At 47.7% G+C, this 22,464-nt stretch overlaps 1 protein-coding gene across 2 annotated transcripts; it reads right to left on the reverse strand.

The window, feature by feature from the left end:
- Positions 1 to 122: 122 nt before the first annotated feature.
- LOC133898468 (double-stranded RNA-binding protein 4-like) lies at positions 123 to 16,324 on the reverse strand. Of its 2 annotated transcripts, XM_062339178.1 has the most exons (7): positions 16,218 to 16,324; positions 14,843 to 14,942; positions 3,619 to 3,881; positions 2,438 to 2,648; positions 2,138 to 2,323; positions 1,822 to 2,039; positions 123 to 482 (listed from the first exon to the last, which is right to left on the reverse strand). In XM_062339178.1, exons 2-6 carry the CDS (start codon positions 14,919 to 14,921, stop codon positions 1,843 to 1,845), a joined length of 936 nt encoding a protein of 311 aa, XP_062195162.1. In that variant the 5' UTR covers positions 14,922 to 14,942; positions 16,218 to 16,324; the 3' UTR covers positions 123 to 482; positions 1,822 to 1,842. The 2 variants fall into 2 exon arrangements, with proteins under 2 accessions (XP_062195162.1, XP_062195163.1); XM_062339179.1 differs by lacking the exon at positions 14,843 to 14,942 and having other exon boundaries at positions 16,218 to 16,322.
- Positions 16,325 to 22,464: the final 6,140 nt, after the last annotated feature.

The raw sequence follows: 22,464 nt of genomic DNA on the forward strand, positions 1-22,464 counted from the left end.
TCTGCAACAATACTCAGGCGATTCGAGTGATAGAAGGTTGGCCATACCAATTATTCGCTAACACGCTGGATTAGATTGCCTTGACAATGCTCACCAAACATCTGCGAATTAGTTCGTGAGTATTGAGTAGAAACGCAAGCACAAGAAACTTGCTTCTTCCAAGAATATCATGTAGCGACTCAGGCCAAACAATCGATGATCCGACTCAGGACGTATCTTTACACCGACATGAGTTGGGCACCATATTGACATATCTTTACACAGGCATGAGTTGGGCACCATATTAACCGGTTTAACTTTCAGAAATCCTAACATGGAGAGAGGAATTCAGTACATCCTACTAGAACGATAGGAACGAAATGCCAATCCAACGTCCGTTGAACATCCTACTGAAGATACGCACATGTTACACAGCACCATGTCAGCAAACCAGTCACTTCCATCACCCCTAAGTACCACAGATGAGGCCGACCTTTGCAAACCTGCCAGGGAAAATAAGAATTGGTTAATTAATCCTTAACATTCTTGAACAGCGCCATGTTCTAAAAGATAGGATAGCAACATTCTTGACAGAACAAAGAATTACTGGATTGTACCAGATCCACGAGGACTAATTACTAATATTTCTTACCAGAATCAGCACGGCTTTACCATCATATAAGAAAATATATCTCAGCTAGTTGTGATGAAGATGACAACATTCCAAATATGCATCAAGCAACCAATACAGTATTATTAGCAAAAACAAACAAAAATGTCATCTAGTCTTGAACAATGCAGTGAGACTTTCAAATGAAGGAGATGTTTCAAGCTAGTGGACCTGACTCTTCGAAATATCCAACTCACAAGAAAATGATTATTGCCTAGAGTGCAAAGTAACCTTGCAAATCCACAATAGTTGGCAAGGTTTGTATGTCAATTGTCAATACAAGACATCGGGAAAAATTTAAAAGATTTTTCCTTATTCACCTGTGTGAGACATATGCCTCAACCACTATTTGAAGACTTGCATGGTCACCACTGATTGGATTCATTGATTATTTTCTCAAACTATTATGATGGCACACTAATTTGTAACTATTGGGGATTTTTTTTCGAACTGGCTAGTGTTGATTGAATAAACTATACACATTTGATTCATGTAATGTTTATTTTTTAAGTAAATGAAAAGCCAGATGAAGCTAGTCATTCAAAATGGTGGTACAATGGACATTGGAGGAAAGGAGTTCCTTTTTTTCTTTTCCTCCTGCTTTCTATCGACACAAAGCACAAAAATGGCATGAACCTGGAAATAACAGTTCAACCGACAACTCCAAGATATGCATTTCACAGAAGTTCAAGTGTCAGGCATCATGATTCAGGACACTAAACCTAGTTGGTCAATCACAGGCAAACTTCACCGGAAGCATATAATGTTGTAAAACACTTGGACCATGGAGATGCCATATATGGTAGTTATAACTTATAGAAACAGAAAAATAGGATTAATTGTCTTTCACTGGGACACATTGCAAGATAACTTCAAAAATCCAGCCAAATCAAGAATATAATCCAGACCAAACATGGCAGGCCAAATTAAACACCATATGCTCATACTGTTCTTCAGCAATGCTGAACTCCTACCAAATTTAGCACAAGTGATTGGCGACTAAACACTTAGCATATTTGGAGTGGAAAGTACATGGTGGGAGAAAAAACATTTCCAGCAATACTAACAGGTTCTAGTAATTTCTGTCCTTAATTTGGTCCGATAGAAAATATTCCTCTAATTGGATGCTTTTCTGTAATGGCATGACCTAGATAGTGTTAACTATAAAATACCTTAAGTTGATGGGTGGGATGTTAACGCTCCTGGGCAACTCTTGCTTCATCGACCTTTGGTCCTTCTTCAACTCTGCCCTTGCGCTTATTTGAGCTAGTTACAGCTTTTGCAGATGGGTTGGCAGATGGCTCAACTGCTGGTACAATGTTGTATCCTTGAACAGCTATTAACGAGGAAGATTTATCTTGTGACTCAGGTGCTACATGATCTGGTCCCCCTGCAGAGGTTCAGCAACATTTAACACTTGAGTTTGAGAAGGTAGCATTGCTGTAACATGAGAAATACCATATCCTGTGTATGCAAAAGGAGATGTACCATATGTTGTGTATTCAACAGGGCCCGTAAACTTTATAGGAGCAAAAGTAGTTGGGGTTTTTGTTGGAGTACTGTGGGTTTCCTGGTTTACAGCTCCTGTATCTATGTTATTTCCAGAAGATGTGATGGCAGTGATAAGCTTTTTCTTCGATCTAATAATATCCATCATACAAGCATTATCTGTAGCTGCAACATCATAGTGAATTATTGGTTATATGCCTACAAGTCAACCATTAATTCTCAATAGAAAAGGTTCATTGGAGCTTTATTTCTAATAAGGAACAAGGGAACATAAGTTACCTAAAATTGACTTGATCACAGCACGAGCTGCTTTCTGCTTTGCATCCTTCTTGGTGGCTGCAGCTTCACCAGTATATGTATTCCCATCAAACACCACGGATGCAACAAACAGGGTCATGGGCCTTTCTAGTCTAACTACAGAGTAAGATGGCCAAGTGGATTTTGTCTTTACAGCAAATTCATGAAGGATTGATTTGCAGAACACCACATCCTGAATGGAAGAAAAAAAATGTATATGTTAGATGCATACCTATTACAAATATAAACTGAGTTGTTACATAGACATGCAATACTAAAATGGTAATGTTATCAGAGCACTAGCATCTGGAAAGTAAATAATACAAAAGAGATTGTTTTTAAAGAGACTGTGTGTGTGTTTTTTTTTTTTTTTTTGAGAGAGAGAGGTACAAGGTAGACACACTCAACACACCGCACCCGCACCACAAACCCACACACAAACACGCCTGCATGTCCAATACATAAGCTAGAAATTTATTAGAGGCATCCAGGCCCTCACAGACACCGGCGCGTGTTTTCCCACTGACAAGCACATGTGGGTTGAGTCTTGAACAATGGTGGGCTGAGTGCAAACACACACTCATAGCAATCTGGCCACAGGCTGCTTCCAAGAGATTGTATATCCTTGAGCATATCAGTTAATCACCAAAAAAGAAGAGTTACAAGATCTGTAAATCAAAAGGGGAACAAAACGAAGTGCAACAAGGTTTAAGTGAAAAGTCCCAGGTTATATCTTACAATAATACAGTCCAGTACGGATAAGCAGAAGAAGTATGCACATAAGTGTTGACCCGACAAGGAAGCAACGAAACGGGTTCATATGCTTCTCCAGATGAGTTAGATATATTTGCAGAGATCAGCAAACTCCGCAGTCATTAAAGTTGTCACTTCTGATATGCACAAATCATCCAGCAAGGGCATTAGACATATGACAGAAAAATGCAACATATAGAGGAAACTGGGGAAAGGTGGTAATTACCACCAAAGTGTGTTTGTGTTGCTTTTAAGGCAACATGCTATTTTATAATATTTCTGTTTTTGAAAGGCGAAATACTAGTTCAAGATTATGATGTAACACAATTCACAGCAAATGCCCAAACATCATTTCTCATGAGGTGAAAAAATGATAAACAACCAAAACAAGGAACAAATAAAAACTATACCTGATCAATAAGCGCAAACACCTCTTTAACATCACCCTTTCTGCTTGTTACCAATATCTCATAAGCCACTCTGGCAGCATCCTGCTCTGCTTTCTTGCGGCGATTAAAATTACCAGTTGATGAAAACAGCTCACCGCCCACATCCACTGTGCATCTGAACTTAGGTTGATGATACTCGCCTTCAACCTCAACATTGTAGATCGGCAACTTCTTACGCGTCCGTTGAGCAAACGCTTGCAAGCGGTTTTTATGCATATATTCATCTGTGTAACAGAAAATCGCCAATGAGTAAAATAGAAAATTCGTTAGATGTTTTCATTCTTCTCTCACATGACCCTCAATTCCACAAAAAGTTCGCCAACAGAAGTTAGTAAGTTCACAGGCAGTTTGAGATATTAAAAGTCAACGTTTATAAACTAAAAACATATATTAATTCTTATTATTTATTTGACCATCCTACGGACAAGAACAGATTCATGCATTGTGGTCAATCGACCACACAGAAAATCCAAAAGAACTAAAAGAGTAAGCAATTGGCTTAATGTGGTCGATGTATTGCTTGAGCCATGTGAGCCGATTACATAGAGTTACAAGATTTGGAGGGTGTCGAGGGTAAATCCCTGACAATGATTCCGGAGTGTATCGGACGATGGGTGCGTGATCTTTGTTCGGAAAGGGTACGTTGGATCCGGCTGTGTGTGTGACTCAAGAACACCGGGGTTTATCTAGGTTCAGGCTTCCCTCAAGGTAATAGCCCTATATCCTGTATATTCTTCTTTCTATGGTCTAAGCCAGCTACCCATGATCTTCTTACCCAGCCTTCTCCTTGTTAGGCCCTGAAAAAACCTCCCTCTACAAACCTGGTACTCCTCCCTTTATATATCAGAGGGAGAGAGTACTTACACATGAGCTGAGACACAGACTCAAGCCTAGCCCGAGCTTCTCACCTAGACCTATCATTACTAAAATCGGATGTATCTCATTTGCTCTACGTTGCTACAGAGCCCGTCCCATCACTCCACCGCCTGCGTCATCCCGGTCGCCCGAACTGTCCTGCCCCGTCCCCACACGCCGCCTACGCACCTACAAAAGAACTCCTGCCACGCCTATCAGGCCATCCTGTAGTGATTAATGCTACGGGATGGGTCATGACCGCTCTGCGCCGACCACGCCGTGAACAACCGGAAAGGGGACCTGGGCAAGTGAACTACTCGAGTGAAAAAGCATTTATTGTGATTACACTGCTATGACACATACCTGCCCCGCGACCAGAGGAGACTGGTTGCGGGGTTTGCTCCTATGACCTGGGGACTGGTTGCGGAGCCCGGTCGGAATGTCGGGTTGCGTTGTCGCTGGCTGGCCGCGCGGTTGCCGAATGGTCGTGCGGGAGGACCACGGTTCCGGACAAAACGTGGCTTACGGTATCTGTTGATATCATACCAGTGTGGGTCCGCCCGCAAGGGACCCCACTATTCTTTACACCGACAGTAGCCCCAAGCTCCCTCGCGGATGTGGTAGACTGAGCAGTTTGTCAGATGACCGTAGCTGGATTTGGTCGAAACACTTGGGTCCTAGGTGAACATGAGTTCACCCGGGGGTGGTCATCGATACAATCCAATCTCGTGGTTACCCAAAAAACCGCATCCCGATGGGAGGTTAACCGTCCCTAGAAAATGGATAGTGGGAAAGAGAAAACATAATGGGCGCAGGATTATGAGGGAATTTTGGTTCCCCAGACGGATCCTTGGGAGCCGAAGCGACGGAACCGAGCTGATCCTATGAATGGGAGGACAGAAAACCCCAGAAATCTCTTCGCCACCCGATCCCTTGCGCTAGAGACCTTCGCCTCCAGTCCCCACAGGAGCCTTTCAAACAACCGCCACTGCACCCTCATGGCGCCGCGCAACGGAAAGGAGGCCGATTTCCCCAAGTCCAAATGCACTGCTGCAAAGCTGAAGCAAATGTACGAGAATCGTCTGCTTCCGTGCCGTTTGTCTTCCAGGTACCGCCCTGGGGGAGATGTTCCTGCTCCCCGCCAGGGGGAGATCGTAATCTTTGTTTCATTTTTCTTGGCCGGTCTCATCCCCTCTTTCTCCGAGTTCTTCTGCACCGTCATCTCCTACGATATCTGTCATCTTCATCTAAACCCCAACTCTATCATCATGCTGAGCATCTTTGCTCATATGTGCGAGAACTTCATAGGGGTCGAGCCATGTCTCGATCTCTTCAAATTTTTCTATGTGGCCCGGCTCCAGCCAGGACCAGCCACCGGGAGCTGCGGTTTTCGTCTCCGAGACGGTGTCGCCAGCTCCTACTTGGACAAGAACCTAAAATCGTCGTGATCGGGTTGGAGGGAGGAGTGGTCCTACCTTACGACCGAAGACTCCCTCGACAACCTTCGCGTGCCCGAAGCGCCGACGCGTCTTGCATAGAGTTGGGCGAGCTTTCCCACGCCAACCGCCGAGCTACTATCCCTCGCCGACCGGGTTAGGGGGCTAGCAAAAGCTGATTTGTCGGGGTCGGATGTCGTGTGCGACTTCATCAAGCGCCGGCTCTGCCCCTTACGACGAAGGGCGCACCCAGCCTACCTGTACACTGGGTGCGATGATGATACCCGGGAGAGTGCCACAGGTAATGCCTCAATCGTCTCCTTGCCTCGGGAGACCCGATCGAGCGGTGTTTTACCATTATTGTTTTCAGATCTTTCCGACGAGGTCATCGATTTGCGGGTCAGATCGTTGATGGCAGCGACCGCCAGGAAAGGAGGCCCTCCGTGCATCCCCCTATGCGAGCTCCCTCCGGGCGATAGGGCGCGGGTTAGGCTGGTATGTTTGATATTTTCCTCGAATTCCCTACTCCAAGTTTTTTCCTTGTTCAGAGTTTTATTTCTCGCATTATCTTCAGCATCTTCTCGAGGTCGATGCCCTGAGGCCAATAATCGACAAGGTCGACGAGGCCCTTCGAGAGATCGACCGGGAAGCATCTATCCCCGCCCCGGACGTCCCTCGTCCTGGTTGCGCTTCGCACCCAACTGGGCCGGGGGCGGCCAACCTCCGCAGGGTCCGGTGGTGGTCGAGGGTGGCAGTGCCGTGAGTGGTGCCGGTCAGCAGGAGGTCGACCAGATGCTTCGCGACCGGCCCAGGACTGACCCGGCGTCCTGCGGCCCGACCGGGACCGACCCGACGCCCCGCGACCGATTCAGAGCCGACCCGACGCCCGGCAACCAGTCCGAGACCGACCTGGCGCCCCACGACCAAATCCATCCTGGCCAAGCACGGTCCGACCCTGGCGCCGGGGACGTAGCGTCCGCACAGCACGGGAAGAGGACGGCAGAAGGATCGTTGGATGCGGAGGCGTCGAAACGTCCCTGCGAGACCCCAAGCACCGGCGGCCCACTCACGGGGTTGTCCTCTTCGACCGGCCGATCTGGCGGGTTTGTGAGGTCCAAGCTGGTGCTTCGTTCTCCGTCACAGAGGTAGGTCTTTCTGGGCAGTTGCAGATACTTTGATCAGCTCTTTTCTTCTTGATTCAGCAACTTTGCTGGTTTGTCGTAGGCCTTCGGCGACCACCCCCCCCCCCCCCCGACGGTGCCCAGGCCAGATGCCCCGACGCCCCTGCTAGCGTTGGCTTTGCCCCTCGGCGTGTCGACGGCGGCTCCAGGCCCCATGGGCTTGGTCGAGGAGTCTGTTTCGACTCCTGACTTGCTCTCGTGGGTCGGCCATTTCCCGGTCGTCGTCCGCAAGCTGGTCGAAGAGAAGAAGACGGTGACCAGCAGATGCGCCGAGCTGGAGAAGCAGCTGGCCGAGATGCGGAGGAGGTGCGGCGAGCTCTCCCAAGAGAAGGTTGTGCTGGCCGCTGAGCGCTCCCAGCTCAAGGATGAAGAGCGCACTACCCTCACCATTCTCCGGGAAGCCTTCGGAGCGCTGGCGGATCCGCTGAGTAGCCTCGGGCTGGGGGTGATCGAGCCGAAGGATGGCCGTACCGCCCAAGCCTGGGCCTACGCCCTCCGGGTCCTTGCGGAGCATTTCTCTGAGCTCCCTGCCACCCTGGCGTTGAAGGGGGCGGAGGACCTTTCGAATGCGGTGAGGGCTACCGCGGAGTACATCTTCCGGTGCTACCGCAGCCGTGACCCTAACTTCAACCTGGACTTGGTCCGAGAGGGGGCCGCAGTTGCCGGTCCAAAAGCTGAGGAGAGACTTCAACGAGAATGCTAGGGGTCGGTGGACTACGTGACATCCATCTTCCGGGTGGAGGCCGCCGAGGAGTAAAAAAACTCAATTATAACCTTTGCTATGCAACATTTTTTAAATAGAGCCCCCACGCCTTTGTTTCCTGATAAGATTATGTCGTTGTGGTCGTAGAGTTCCCGGGGTGTCCGAGCCTCCCGCCTGAACCGATCCGCCGCCCACGCCGATTGGCCCCCTAGCCCTCATCGAATCCCCGACCATATCCATCGACCACCCTTCCGACCGACAATCCTTGGAGGTGCCGGCCAGACGTGTGCGAGGGTCTATGGCCGAGCAGGCGAGTACTTCGAGCGACCTTCAATGTGCGTTGCACTGACCACTCGCACCGCGTGATGGTCCTAGGTTACACCAGTAGGGTTCGTCCGGCTGACACCAATGTGGCTTGTGCTCTGTTTTTTGACTAGCCTGCTAGAAGGAGTTGCTCGGGGCGAAGAGGGATCTGGAGCGGGTGCCCAGGGAAAGCGCCCAGCAGAGGGAGGACTTCTACGACCGCCTTTGCCGCCTCCAGGAAGATTTCTATGCGGTGCGAAAGGAACTCGAGCGGCTAACCAAGGAGAGCGACGAGCGGCGAGTGGCATTCTACAACCAACTCAGTCGAGCCTTCACCCCCTTAGACTCGTTGCTTCGGTTCGCCAGCGTCCAGGTCCGTCTGACCCCTGGGAACACCGTGTCCGGTCATGTCAAGTGGTTTCTGGCGGCATCTGAGGAGGCAGGTGGCCTTGAGCAGAGGATTCGCGAGACCGTCGGAGACCATCTTTTCGAGGTCAGAGTCTCTGGCACCTGCCTAGCCCTCGCCTGCATAAGCGACCACTTCCCCGACCTGGACCTCTTGTCGGCAGTCGGCGCCGGTTTTGAAGGTACTCAGATGACCACGGAGGAACTCGGCGCCCGGTCTGATTTATTTTTGTATGCCGTTCGTTCCTGTTTGTGGACCGTCCGGTTCAACCCCCTCAAGGGTATTTTTGGGTCCTAGGAGGAATGTCGTAGGCTTATCTAGAACCAGCCCCTGGGCTTTGTAATGACAGGCATTTGGCTCTTATGTGGTTTTTCTCCGTGTTTGGATGACAAATAGTCTTCGGAGTGCTTGCATCGCTCAGGGAGGATCGCATTAAGCTGCTTGTGAGCAACATTCCTGACACTGAGGGAGACCCTTAGCACGACGAGTCTTTCGGTGGCAACCAGCGCTCGACCCGATTTAGGACTTGCGGCAATGTGGTCGTTAACCCTCAGGCGCCGTTACCCTGTCATCGTACGAGCGGGTTAGTTTCGGATCTCATCCCGTCAACACGAGTGAGCGGGCTAACAAATCTCGGAATGTGGCGGGAAACAGCGTTCGTCCATGGAGTCCTGCAACATAAAGGATTTGATTACTTTAATTTGGAAAAACTTACAAATCATGTCCACGCTCGTCTGGAAGATCCTGCAAAATAGTCAAACAGGCTTGTCTCCGAGTAGCCTCATACGTTGAGCTGACGTTCCGCGAGCTATATGATCGGCGGCCGACCACCCCGGTCAACCCGACTACGCGAGGCCGGGAAACTGGAGGTCGTTAGTGACCTACGACCAGTTCCGCGTGCGGTGGTCACGGCCGTGCCTGAGGTTAGGAATTTATGGCTGCTTGGGACTTTAGAGAACGATCCCACGCGTCCAGCCCCCAGACAGCGACAAGCCGAGAGAGTGGTATGGTTTGTAGTGGTCAGGCTGGTAGGTAGGTATTCCGGTCGTGGTGCTGATGCAACTCGTACCCTTTCACCTGCTCGCGAGCACCCTGGAGGGCGGTAGGAGGTCCAGCCTCCTCGTCTACCTCCGAGGGCGTTAGGGAGCGCTATGCTCCTCCCATCCTGAGCGATGTACTTCAGTAAAGGGTCGTTGCTCCCTTGGTGGTAGAGGCGTCCCTCTACCAAGGAGGATTCTCGCGGTTAGCCCGCGTGACCTTTTCTGCTGACACATCGTCGTCAGGGGTTGCTAGATTATGAAGGTAGTCCGAGATCTGATCCATCCAGGTCGTACCCGAATTGAGCAGAGCATCCACATAGCGTCCACCCTAGGTCGACGGCACCGAGGGAGGCATTGCCTCCAAAGGTGTTGCCTCTGGTGTTCCGTTTCTAAGCGGAGCATCCCTTCCGCTCTGACCCGAGACCACAGCGAATGGCTGTGTGAGTCTTTCTCAAAGACTCCGACGGGATAGGTTTGCAAGAAGAGGATAGACGGGCCAGTCCATTGGTCAGGGAAGAAATCCTTGCGAGGAACGTATGTAACTTCCCAGCCGATGGAGCGTTGCTCTAGCTTTCTCACTTCGGAGAGGTGAAGACCCCTTGGCGACGGGGTTTCACCTAGCAGCGAGACCCTCATCGCTGGTAGGTGTTTCTCCCTGCATGAGCAATGCTCGTGTTCCGTTAAGAGGCTCTCATACTCCGCTTCGCATTTAACAACTGGAAAAAATGGAATTGAATCATGTACCTGAAGATGCATGGTCCTATGCTTGCTCCTTCCTGGTCGGGAGGAAACATGCCTCGCTGAGCGACCAGTACCGTGTCCGTGACCCTTTGAAATCCTACATGGTAGAACAAGGATTCCCCCTTCTTGTGGGGAGTGGTCGTTACTCGTGCCCGAAATTCGAGGTGTAGACCCTTCTGTTCGTCCTGGGGTTGAACCTGCTCGGAGAAACGACACACACGATTAGTTCCCCGATATTCTTTTGTCGGATCGAATCATACCTGCCCAATGGTTTTGATTCACGTCACGAGGCTGGGGGTGGCAGTCCTTGCGCGATGAGTGATCCTCCGAGTGGGGCTGCCACCGAAGAAACCCGTTCGCCCAGAGCTTGCGGTCCGTGAGCTCTCCTTGGCGCCAGGAGCATGGATGCCTCAGCAGCCTCCCGGAGCCCTCGGATCCTGATCCGATGTCCTAAGTTTGGGACATGTTGGCTTCGTCTGGGTCGTACCCAACGAAGAACACCTTAAAGCAACTTGAATCCCGAACTCGGAAACGCGCCCCCCTACCTAGCGCGCCAAATGTCGAGGGTAAATCCCTGACAATGATTCCGGTGTGTATTGGACGATGGTGCGTGATCTTTGTTTGGGAAGGGTACGTTGGATCCGACTATGTGTGTGACTCAAGAATATCAGGGTTTATCCAGGTTCAAGCTCCCTCAAGGTAATAGCCCTACATCCTGTATATTCTTCTTTCTATGGTCTAAGCCAGTTTTACCCATGATCTTCTTGCCCAGCCTTCTCCTTGTTGAGCCCTGAAAAAACCTCCCTCTACAAGCCTGGTACTCCTCCCTTTATATATCAGAGGGAGAGAGTACTTACACATGAGTCGAGACATAGACTCAGGCCTAGCCCGAGCTTCTCACCTAGACCTATCATTACTAAAAACAGACGTATCCCATTTGCTCTACGTCGCCACAGAGCCCGTCCCATCGCTCCACCGCATGCGTCATCCCGGTCACCCAAACTGTCATGTCCCGTCCCCACGCGCCGCCTGCGCACCTGCAAAAGAACTCCTGCCGCACCTGTCAGGCCATCCCGTAGTGATTAATGCTACGGGACGGGTCACGGCCGCTCTGCGCCGACCATGCCGTGGACGACCGGAAAAGGGACCTGGGGAAGGGAACTACTCAAGTGAAAAAGCATTTATTGTGATTACACTGCTATGACACATACCTGCCCCGCGACCAGAGGAGACTGGTTACGGGGTTTGCTCCTGTGACCTGGGGACTGGTCGCGGAGCCCGGTCGGAGTGTCGGGTTGCCTGGTCGATGGCTGGCCGCGCAGTTGCCGACTAGTCGTGCGGGAGGACCGCGGTTCCGGACAAAACATGGCTTACGGTATCTGCTGATATCATACCGGCGTGGGTCCGTCCGCAAGGGACCCCACTATTCTTTACACCGACAGAGGGCAAGAAGCCTCCTAGAGATAAGTTGGAAACATGGGATCATAATCCTAACAAATCCTATCAAATCCCGATTATTCATGATACTCTAATCTAACCCTACCATAACAGTCGAATCCTTTCAGATCCTTACCATATACTCTAACATCCCCCCGCAACCGTAGCGGAAGCGTCACAGATTGAGACTAGAGAGGAAGACGAAGTGACATTCCCCCGTAGTCGTAACTAGAGCGCTAATGTGATGCAGATGTTGTGATTGAAGTGGAAGCCGACAAGGTGCTTATGTAAACGATAGCCCTTTGTGCCGATATCGAGGTAATCAAGAGCGAGGGCGTGCAGTCGTGGACAGGGATGCCGCGTGTAAGGTAACTGAAGTCAAGGTTGCCGTTGACGAGGAAGCCGCACTTGAAGCCACAGACACAAGGAGGCACCATGGAGCCGAGGGTGCAAGGATGCGCTATTGAAGAAGACGGTAACACGATCGAGGCAATAGTTGAGAGAGAAGTCAACGCCGAAGTCGATGTAGTCGAGGCCGTTGAGGACAAAGCGTTGCCCCAGGTTTGCCAGGCCTATGAACACGCCAGGGATGAAGGCATGCGGCGGTGTTGCCAGTACCATACGTGCTAGGAAAGGGATCATCATAAACCATGCGCCAGTATCAGAGGGACCATCAAAGAAAGCCTCCATGATGGTAGCAGTGCACAGAGTGGCATAGAGGAGAGTGCCGGTACAGCTCGTGGTTGCTGGAGTATACAATGTAGTCAAAGAAGAGACGACGATTCTAGTGATGAGGATGTGGTGGACGGAGACTGAACATGAGGTGGAAACAGCGGCCTGGAGTGGAGACGCCGGTATCCAAGAGAAGCGCGGCGGCGGTGCTCGGAGTAGGCAGAAAAGGACCTGATCGGCGTGACGAAGACCAGACGCATGTACGACTGTCGACGAAAGCTACGCCAAGAGAGGCGCCCAGCTCAGCCTGAGGGTCATTGGTGATGGGTCACAAATGAAGTCATTGGTGATGGGTCACAAATAAAGTCATTGGTGATGGGTCATAACTTGATACATTACTAATAAAGGTCATAAGTGACAGGTCATAATTGTGACCCGTCACTTATGACTGATGAACGTTTTTTGTATTTTTCGAACACAAAAAAAGTCAAAATAATATTTTTTTCACCCGAGTCATCCCAATGCAGGGGCCATCACCACTCGCCACGTGTCACATTCTATCTTTCACACTGTTTTTAAACTCTAAATTCCGTAGGAATCGAACTCGCGACCTCCGCTCACGCGCGGGAACGGCGGTGAAGACAATGTGCATGGACGTTGCGGTCCGAGGGCGTAGCGGCCATGCGCGAGACGCAGTAGCGGCGGGAACCACTGAAGACAAGGACACACCAAGGAGGATGTGGCAGCAGTTTGGAGGCAATGACCACAGGCGGCAGCACTGCAGCCCGAAAGGGGCGACGCAACAGCAGCCCTGGTTCTCGGGAACATCGCGCGCATACTCGTGGTGGCAGCGACGAACCGAGGTCGAGGCATGCGGACGGGGCAGCCGGACAACAGCATGTGAAGGCAACCTTGCCGCACAGTTGGAGACGAGGAGTCTGCCGGTGGAGTCGATGCCGATGTCAAAGTAGAGGCACACAAGGATGACGGATGGTGGTGGGCAACACAAATCGATCTCTAATCGAAAAACCAAAGAGAAAACACCAATCAACGACCGACAAGAGAGAAAAACCCGATCAACGGATTGGTAAAAAACTCTCTAGGGCGGCCGATCGACACGATTGGCAACGCGAACCCTAGCTACGGGTTGTGCAACCCCTGGCGGAGATCATGGATATCGATCTCCCAGAGGGCGGCACGGCAGAAGCAATGGTTTTGGAGCTAGGACCGAAGCCTAAACTGATACCATGAAAGAGTAAGGAATTGTCTTAATGTGGTCAATGTATTGCTTGAGCCTCGAGGACGAATTATATAGAGTTATAGAGTTACAAGACTTGGAGGGCAAGAAGACTCCTAGAGATAAGATGGAAACATGGGATCGTAATCCTAACAAATCCTGGTTAGTCACGATACTCTAATCTAACCCTACTATAACAATCAGATCCTTCCAAATCCTTACCATATACTCTAACAATAACATCATATAAGGTTAGGAAATATGTGCGAGTCAATACCAGTAAGGTGTTTGAACCCATTTTTTACCCCACTAAAAGAGAAATTGAAATGTAAATGAAAAATGGACAGTGAAACGAAAACAAAACAGTATTCAAAAGAAAATGATAAAACCTTTCTCGCATCTATCCACCTAGTCTGCTCTGTAATTTTCCAAACCCACAACGAAGAAACCATACTCTGCTGCTACCTATGTTGTAGGTTTGGGCCCCAGCAGCAGTGCATTAGGAGCAGGAGGTGCAACAGGTGGATGCTTAGTTGGTTATTAAATTGCTTTGTTCAACATATCAGAACAACTGTACAATAGTAGAGGAAGATGTTGATGTGTTGGACACAGACAGTAGCCAGCAGCAACAGTTAAGGAGGGTCTTGATTAGGAAGAGGATTAGAAAAGTTAAGTAGAGTTAGTAATTAAGTCCATAAAGTTAGTAGAAATAGAATTGATAAATTATAAGTTAGAGACAAATTTAGAAAGTTCTTAGAGTAAGAGATGGAGACCGTATGATAGGAGGCTTTTTTAATCCTCTAGGCTGTGTACGCAAGTTTTATTCAATGATATCGATCTTTTCCTCCAACCCCTCTAGTGCTCTCATCTTAGTCTATGACTACCTCCACCTTCTAATACCCTGATCCCCTTCAAGCCATGTTGTTTTCCTTGGGTCATCCTCGGTACGGTAGTTACATTGATGTGCACCGACATTCACAACAACCTATGGCTAACATGTCTCATCAAATCCGATGCATGCCATTGGTAAAAAAAGGACCACTAGAAATATTTGAAAAATCACCATTTAAACCTGAAACTTAGGACAAGTGAAATTAAACAAAGCATGACTTGATAACTGACTCAAGCTTGAGCCCATAGGAGTTAAAAATACAATTTGAGTTGGGACCGGTACCGTTGAACAATGACGATGAGACAAAATCACACATGCAGGCTGTGATATGAGTGAAGGAAATCCAGGTGCCAATAACCATTCGCCAGTCTTACTCTTACCCCTAACCAGTGTAAGGTCACATAAATTATGTCACCATGCAAGCTATCATACAATACTTACCTGGATAAAGATGTACTAGGAATTCTGAAAATAAAACATTCGTTTACTAGAACAAGAGGATACATGCATTTACTTCTTACAACCTGAAAGGAAACAACTCTGACATAATGTAAGCAAAATTCACACAAATTCCCTGGTCATGAAGAAGTGCGCGCCAAACCCCATAGAACGGTTCCCACAAGGACAGGTAGCAGCAAAGAGACCATCATTGGACTCACTAAAGAGATAATTCCTTGTATGCCATCGAATTTTTTTTTAAATCCTCAATTTGCCACCAAAATTGTTCTTGTCCCTCATGTGCCACTACTTGAAATTTTCCTTCCCCTCTGTACCACTGCTGTCATAACAGAGCTGACGGCAATGGCACATAAGGGAAGGGAAATTTAGTGTTTTCATCCCCTGTGTGCCATTAGAATTAACATTGTTATGACAGTAGTGGCATACAGGGTAAAGACAATTTCAAGTGTGGCACATGAGGGATGAGAACTTTTTTGGTGGCAAATCAAGGATTTTGATAACTTTCGATAGCATACAGGGAATTGTCTCCTCACTAAATGACACGCAAACTGCGGCGAAACCAATAAAGGAAGAGAAACACTGGGAACTCGTACGTTATCCAGTAGCAAAAACAATCACCAGATATCACCGCGAAATCCACCTAGATTGTGCCCTTTCCGCTGATCATAAACCTAAGATGAGCTCACACATACTCGAAAGATACATTGAATGAAGAAGCTGTCATGAGACAAATCGTCTATACGAACACCGCAAGCATTCCTATCTATTCCACAACGCTTTTCAGGGAAGGGGGGAGTGGACTCCTATGACTAGAGCGCTGTTCCACTCCCGTCCTCGCAGATTTTGTCCCGCCCCAACGCGCCATCGACTCTACCTCGTATTTCTTCCGATCGCACCCCTACTACGCCTCGAACCAGTATCTCTAGTTCCTCGTCCCAACCACGACCGACCTCGCCGGGGAGCCCCGAATCCAGCGCCCACGTGCGAGAGGACTCGCTATGCCACGCGGTGTGCTCGCCGATCGCTCCATCTTGGAAGCTGCGCCGCCGCCGGAGACCCTACGCTTTGGGGGCGAGGGCAACCTGGGCTAGGGTGCTCGACCAAACGCCGTCCTACCTCGCGAGGCAAACACGCCCCCAATCCATCGCAAAGAAAAAGCAGGCAACGGGAGGGAAAGCGAGAAAGGAAGGGCGCTCACCGGGAATGGCTGGAGGCGGGGTGGGCGTGGCCGTGTCGGCGGCGGCGGGAGTCTTGACGGTGACGGTGGCCGCCATCTCGGTTTCGGTGGAGACGAGAGTGTGGGGGGGGGGGGGGGGTGTTTAATTTAAGACCCTTCGAGACCTCTGATTCTACAAAGCAGGCTCTCTTGTTTTCTCAGCACCGTAAAACTGGCGTCGACTGTTATTTTCCTTTTCTGAAAGCTAATAAATTCTATTAAAAGAAACATTGTATTAAGAACCAAGGCCTAAATGACTTGACCCCAATGAACCGCGCAACATTTTGGACTAAGTTGCTGATCCAAGTGATCTGTAGTTTAAGATAAAATTCATCTACATTAGATTAGATGGCTCTAGGTGGTAGTAGCCGGAGATGGACGCAGGAGGTTGTAGTGACGAGAGGGAGGAGTGCAAAGGATTGTAACATTGAAGATAGAAGGGTACCGAGTCATGCAAAAAGTTGTGAGGATGGTGATGTTGGAGCTAATTTTATTCAAAATAAATATTCAAGGTTCCTATTTTACATGAAAAAAATATGTTACCAAACATACATCAATTCCCTCATAAAACCACCATTTACTCTTAAGAAGAGGCCACCAAGTCTCATTTCCTCTTTATATTCCTCCTCCTTCCCCCGGTTCGATGTCTCTAACACAAGAAAAATGCGCAACTCCATGGTTTCTAATACATGAAAATGAGAGGTATATGATGGGAAAAATGAGTATCCATTAAACCCAGATGATAAATTATGCATACAACAAGATTTTTTTTTACTAAGAAGACGTCAATTCCCTAAAACCCTACCATTTACTCTCGACAAAGCACTAATTTTCTCTTTATACCTCCACCTTCCCCTTTCCACATTTCCGATACAAGAAAAATGCGCAAATCCATGGTTTCAAATATAAGAAGAAAAAAAGCGGTACAGACGTATAGCCATCAAATCCAAATGACAAATATGCATACAACAAGATTTTAACACTGAGAGGGGAAAATGATGGGCATGAAATCAAAGTGACCTCATAATTCAATAGGTCACATGAAATGCTATTGACATTATCCGCGGAGGCTGATTCAGAATTTTGGATAAGGGTGGTTTAATTTAACATAATTTTTTTTAATACCGTAAATGTAACGTGGTAATATACAAGTATAGAATTTTACCAAAAACACAGTATATCTAAGGTCTTACAAACATGTAAAATCAACAACTAAGTTTGAAATATGCCTTAAAAAAGCTTACACACATACAATAGTTCAAAGAAGATTGTAATACTAATTCTTATTGATCTTACACCTTCTAATGGTCATGAAAGTCTTGATTATATCATCTTCATCCACTTTGAAGAAAATATCTCGCTCAATGAACGTGACTAGATAATCATCCAAAAGACTATCACATATCCTATTTCTCAACTTAATCTTGACTAAATTCATTGCAGAAAATATCTTTTCAATACTTGTCGTCGCCACCAGTAGAAGCAATACCAATATGAGAAGCAAGTATACCAAATCATGAACTTTATGTTTCTTTGTTTAAACAAGCTTAATTGAGAGCTCAACAGGTTGTCTAGGCATTTGAAGCTATCATCTCTCCTCATGTCATCAATATAGTTATCAAGTTGCATTTCAAATCTTATCAAGTCAATGCTTGAAATATCATTAGGATGAAACTCAGCAAGTCTCCGTACCTTGTCTGCATCAAAAGAAGCAAATGAGTCGACAAGATTCAAGATCAACATACAAGAAAGCAACTTCATATTAACCTCATCAAACCAATGTGTCAAGCTCTTGATTAATTTGATCAATGACCCCAATATACACTTCTCTTCTAAAGTGGTCATCATTTGTTTGGTTTCGAGCAAACCATGTTGATCTTACATAAGGCACATAATTACCCTCTATTGCAGGAACTTTGATGCAATGTTTGTTGCAAAATAAAGTGACCCTTTGGAGGAATGCATCCCACCCATCAGACCTCAGTTGTTGCATTCTACTCTTTACCAAACTAACGAGTGACATTGCATCCTAGTCTCTTCTTTGTAAACACTGGGACAAATCATTTGTGTACCCAAGAATGACAAGCATCAAGTGTGCACTGAAAATAAAGTTAAATGACTCAAACACTCCAACCATAGTATGTATTTTCGGCCAATCACCCCTTTGTAAAGTATCTTCTCCAAGAGTTATGAGTACCTTGCGGATTATGGGATACATAGCAATAATGTTGACAACAGTTTTGCAATGAGAGCCCCATCGAGTCTCAGCGGGCCTAGCTAACCCCATCTCTTGATTTAATCTACTCTCAATTTCTAGTTCACCACATTCAAGTGCTTCAAAATATTCTGAAGTCTAACATTTCGAATCATGCCATGACGCTTACAATAAACTCTATTAATACTCAGCAAGAGAGATACTTGATCAAAAAACCACACACAATCATCATTTCCCTTAGCAACAGCAATAAGAACTAATTGGAGTTGATATGCAAAACAATGGACATAATAAGTAAAAGGTAACTCTTTCATGATCAAAGTTTTTAGCCCTTTAATATCTCCTTTCATGTTTCAACAATTCTATAATAAAAATACTCAATGTATCAGATTCAGGCACAAATTGATGAATGTTTTGCTACAACCTGCTACAACCTACAACCTATCTCCCTCTGCCCATCTCTCCCAAATTCCAATTAACACCTAAACCTCTAAACTACAAAAATCAAATCTTACAGTCTTACTTCCAACAAAGCTAAAGCATATGCGAGCAGCAACATAGCTAAAATTCAAACAAAACAGCGCACGAGTAGCCATTACAGCTACAAACAAGTAGACTTCCATATCCACTCATCGATTCCTACTAATAGACGATAAATCATCGAGCATAAACAATTTCTAGGACACGTATGCTCGCCAATACAGACACACAATCGCATCCGAGGCTAAATCTCCTAGTGACATCTAAACTAAACAGATTTGTTCGCGAGCAATCCTAACCATGCCAGTCAGTACGGGAGACTCGTAGGCCCTGGTCGCTGGGTGCTGGTGTTTGGCGAGTGGTTACCTGGCTGGATGGCATTGCAGCTGAGCCTAGGCCCGCGGTGCTGCAGGTTGAGGCGCTGAGCATTGAGGGACAGCCGGATGGCGCTACTGCCCAGCCCCTAGCCGACGGCGCGCAGTACATCTGAGCCTAGGCTGCTGGCGCTACAGGCTGAGGATTACGCTAAGAGATGGCTGGATGGCATTGCAGCCTAGCCCCCTGGTCGGCGGCGTTGCAGGCTGACTAATTGAGGCGCTGAGGGATGGCCGAACAGATAGGAGTCGAGTGAGTCGATGTGTCAGCTGCTAGACTGAGAGAATGAGATGCATTTTTTTATCACAAATGGGCGGATGGCCTTAGGCTGCAAATTCTTAGGGTGGTCCACGACCAACTCATGCTGTCAGATCCCTGATCCCCCCCCCTTCTCCTCTCTCTTTCTCCTCTCCCTTCCCCTCCCTGTGACCCCGTTGCCCTGCCAGCGCCGCGCCGCATCGTGCTGTCGCGTCGTCGCATCGACAGTCCTCGCGCCCTGCATCGGCAGTCCTCGCGCCCTGTGCTGCCTCGCACCCCGCGCCGCCTTGCCCCCCACACCCGCCCGTCGCCAACCCTACTTAAAGGAATGCATAGTGCGCGGTCTCCCCACCCCATCCTCACCTCCACCTCTCCCTCTGAGCACCTCTGCCGCCTCCCTCCGAGCATCGCCGCCGCTGGTGAGCTTCTCCCCCCCGGCGTTCTTCTCTCTCTCCCTCTCTTCTCTCCCCCCTGTGGGATGTACCTGGGCCTCTCCCGTAGCCGTCGGCTGCCGCTTCCAGCCGCCGACCGCCGCCTTTCCTTCGACGGCCGAAGCCCCCGCCGCCCTGCCAGCCGGATCCGGCCTCCGCTGGCTCGCCGCCGCCGTGTCACCCCTTCCCTTTCCCTCTCTCGCCCCTTTCGCTCTCTCCATCGCCCGTTCAGCCGGTTCCTCTCTTCTCTCTCTCTCGGCTAACTTAAGGGCCCCACAAAAAGCCAAGCCGCTAAGCTGAGCCATCGAGCTGAGCCCTGAGCCGCTGAGCCGAGCCGTGCCCCGAGCCGAGCCCCGAGCCGATTCAGACATAATATTATGGGAATATTCCTCCCTTTTCTTTTTTCTGATTTTCTCTCCTGGCAAAACTTCCGAAGCTCGTTTCTCCTCCTTCCTAACTCCATTTTCAACGGTTCTTCCATCAATATTCATCTAAATTCGAGATCTACCCAATCATATTAATTTATTAATTTTTGTAAATTGTTTAGTCATTGTTTTAATCGTTTGATTGATTGTATGCGTTTTTGTCGTTGTTGCAATTATTATAGGAAGGAGCATTCGAGGAAGATCCTGAGGATCCGGAGTTTGAAGAACGAGCGGACGAGGACTTCAACGAAGGCAAGTCCTACAACCTTTGATCCTATTGATCCTATATTTTCAAATACAACCCGTAGAGCCATTGTTTCAAACAATAGGGATATGCATAATTAAGTTAATAATTATAATTTTAAAGAAATGCTAAAATAGTTATGACCTAGCTTGTTTATGTCATGCCTTGATGTTGTTACCTTTATTCCGTTGAAATCCTAGAAGGTTCCCAACATCAACCATAATGATTGTTTGGATGAATGCTTGTTTACTAGTATGCTTAAGATTGCTTCACTCAAAAGAAAGAACTAGATTATTTACATATGTTAACATGTTTTTTGAAAATGTGAAGTGATGTGTGTTTGGTGTGTGTGCGTGTAAAACTTGTGTTTTTGGGGAAAACTCTAGAGTAGTGTTGACGAGGGTGAGTAAGGTACTCCACAAAGGTGGAAACTACCTTGGGGCAAGGTTTGCCTTTGTGGCATTCTTGCTGGGAGACTCTTGCCTCAGTCGTATAAGGACCGGTTCGCTGTGACATCTTATCTAGTATTTACTCGTACAATCATATGGCCTGAATGGGCAGGACTTGACCTAACCCCTCCGGCTTAGTTCGGTACTCACCCGGAGGCCGGTAGCGGCAATGGGGACCAGGAGAAGACTTGGGTGGTACGTAGCCCAAGGTCCGGCTGGTGATATTGTTAAGGCTATGTCAAAACCTTGGGATTGCTAAGTGATTCTTACCGTGGATCTTCTAAGGTCTTTGGTATCTTAGTGCTCTACGGGTGGATATTATGACTACGTTGTGAGGTCGTTGCGTCTCGTTATGACAGCTCCACCAGTTGCTAAGGTAGAAGCTTGTGCATATCTTGTGGGTAAAGTGTACAACCTCTGCAGAGTGTTAAACCTATCCGGATAGCCGTGTCCTAGGTCAAGGACATGCTATGGTTTGATCACAATGATTAGCTTTTCGACGTGAGTACCTCCTTGGTGTGTGAGTGGGCAGTGTGCCCGTGTTTTCGAAAATAAGGGTTTTGGCTTTGTGCCCTAAACCTCCTGGGCTACGTGGCCGTCGGTAAAAAACTTGTGGGAACTGGCTGGATGGAAGTATCTTTCCCAGAGCCGTCAACCCCCATAAGCTCAACTTACGTGTTCCCTTCAGAAATACTTTTTAAGGTAGTCTTTGCAAAATGAATCTTGCATCAAAAACTAGCTTTCTGCAAAATTTAAAAGACTCTACGACCTTATCCTTGATCTACCCATATGCATCTAATATTCCATCCTTAGGTAGGATTTGCTGAATATCTTATGTACTCACACTTGCTAATTGTGGATCCAGATGATTCAAAGGCCGACTTCGTTGAAAGAGAAGATGAAGAATAGAGAAGCTGGTTTCGTCTGCACTCAAGCTGCCTGTAGGGCATGGATCGTTTTTGCGTTGTTTCCGTTATGCTGTGAGGATTTGTTAATTTATGCCTATGAGCCTTTATTATAATGAACTCCGTGTTATACCCTATTATCTTACTTAATTGATGTATGTCTGTGATGTCTACTTCTGTTGAAAATTTATATGTACCAGCTATTGATTTAGGAACTGATATGAGCAACGCAAGGTGACTTGAAGAAGGATTCCGACACATGCCACCCATCAGATCCGCCACTGATTATTCATTTCATACATCATTATCCACTGAACAAGAAACCAGTTACACCCTCAACAGTAGTGAAATCATTTACAATGCAAAGCTAACTATTAGAGCAAGAAAAGCAAACAATATTTACATATCCTTATTTGAACATTTTACCACAAGAAAAACAAACTCTAC

This window comes from Phragmites australis, chromosome 18 (assembly GCF_958298935.1).
Source record: "Phragmites australis chromosome 18, lpPhrAust1.1, whole genome shotgun sequence".
Classification (NCBI taxonomy): Eukaryota; Viridiplantae; Streptophyta; class Magnoliopsida; order Poales; family Poaceae; genus Phragmites; species Phragmites australis.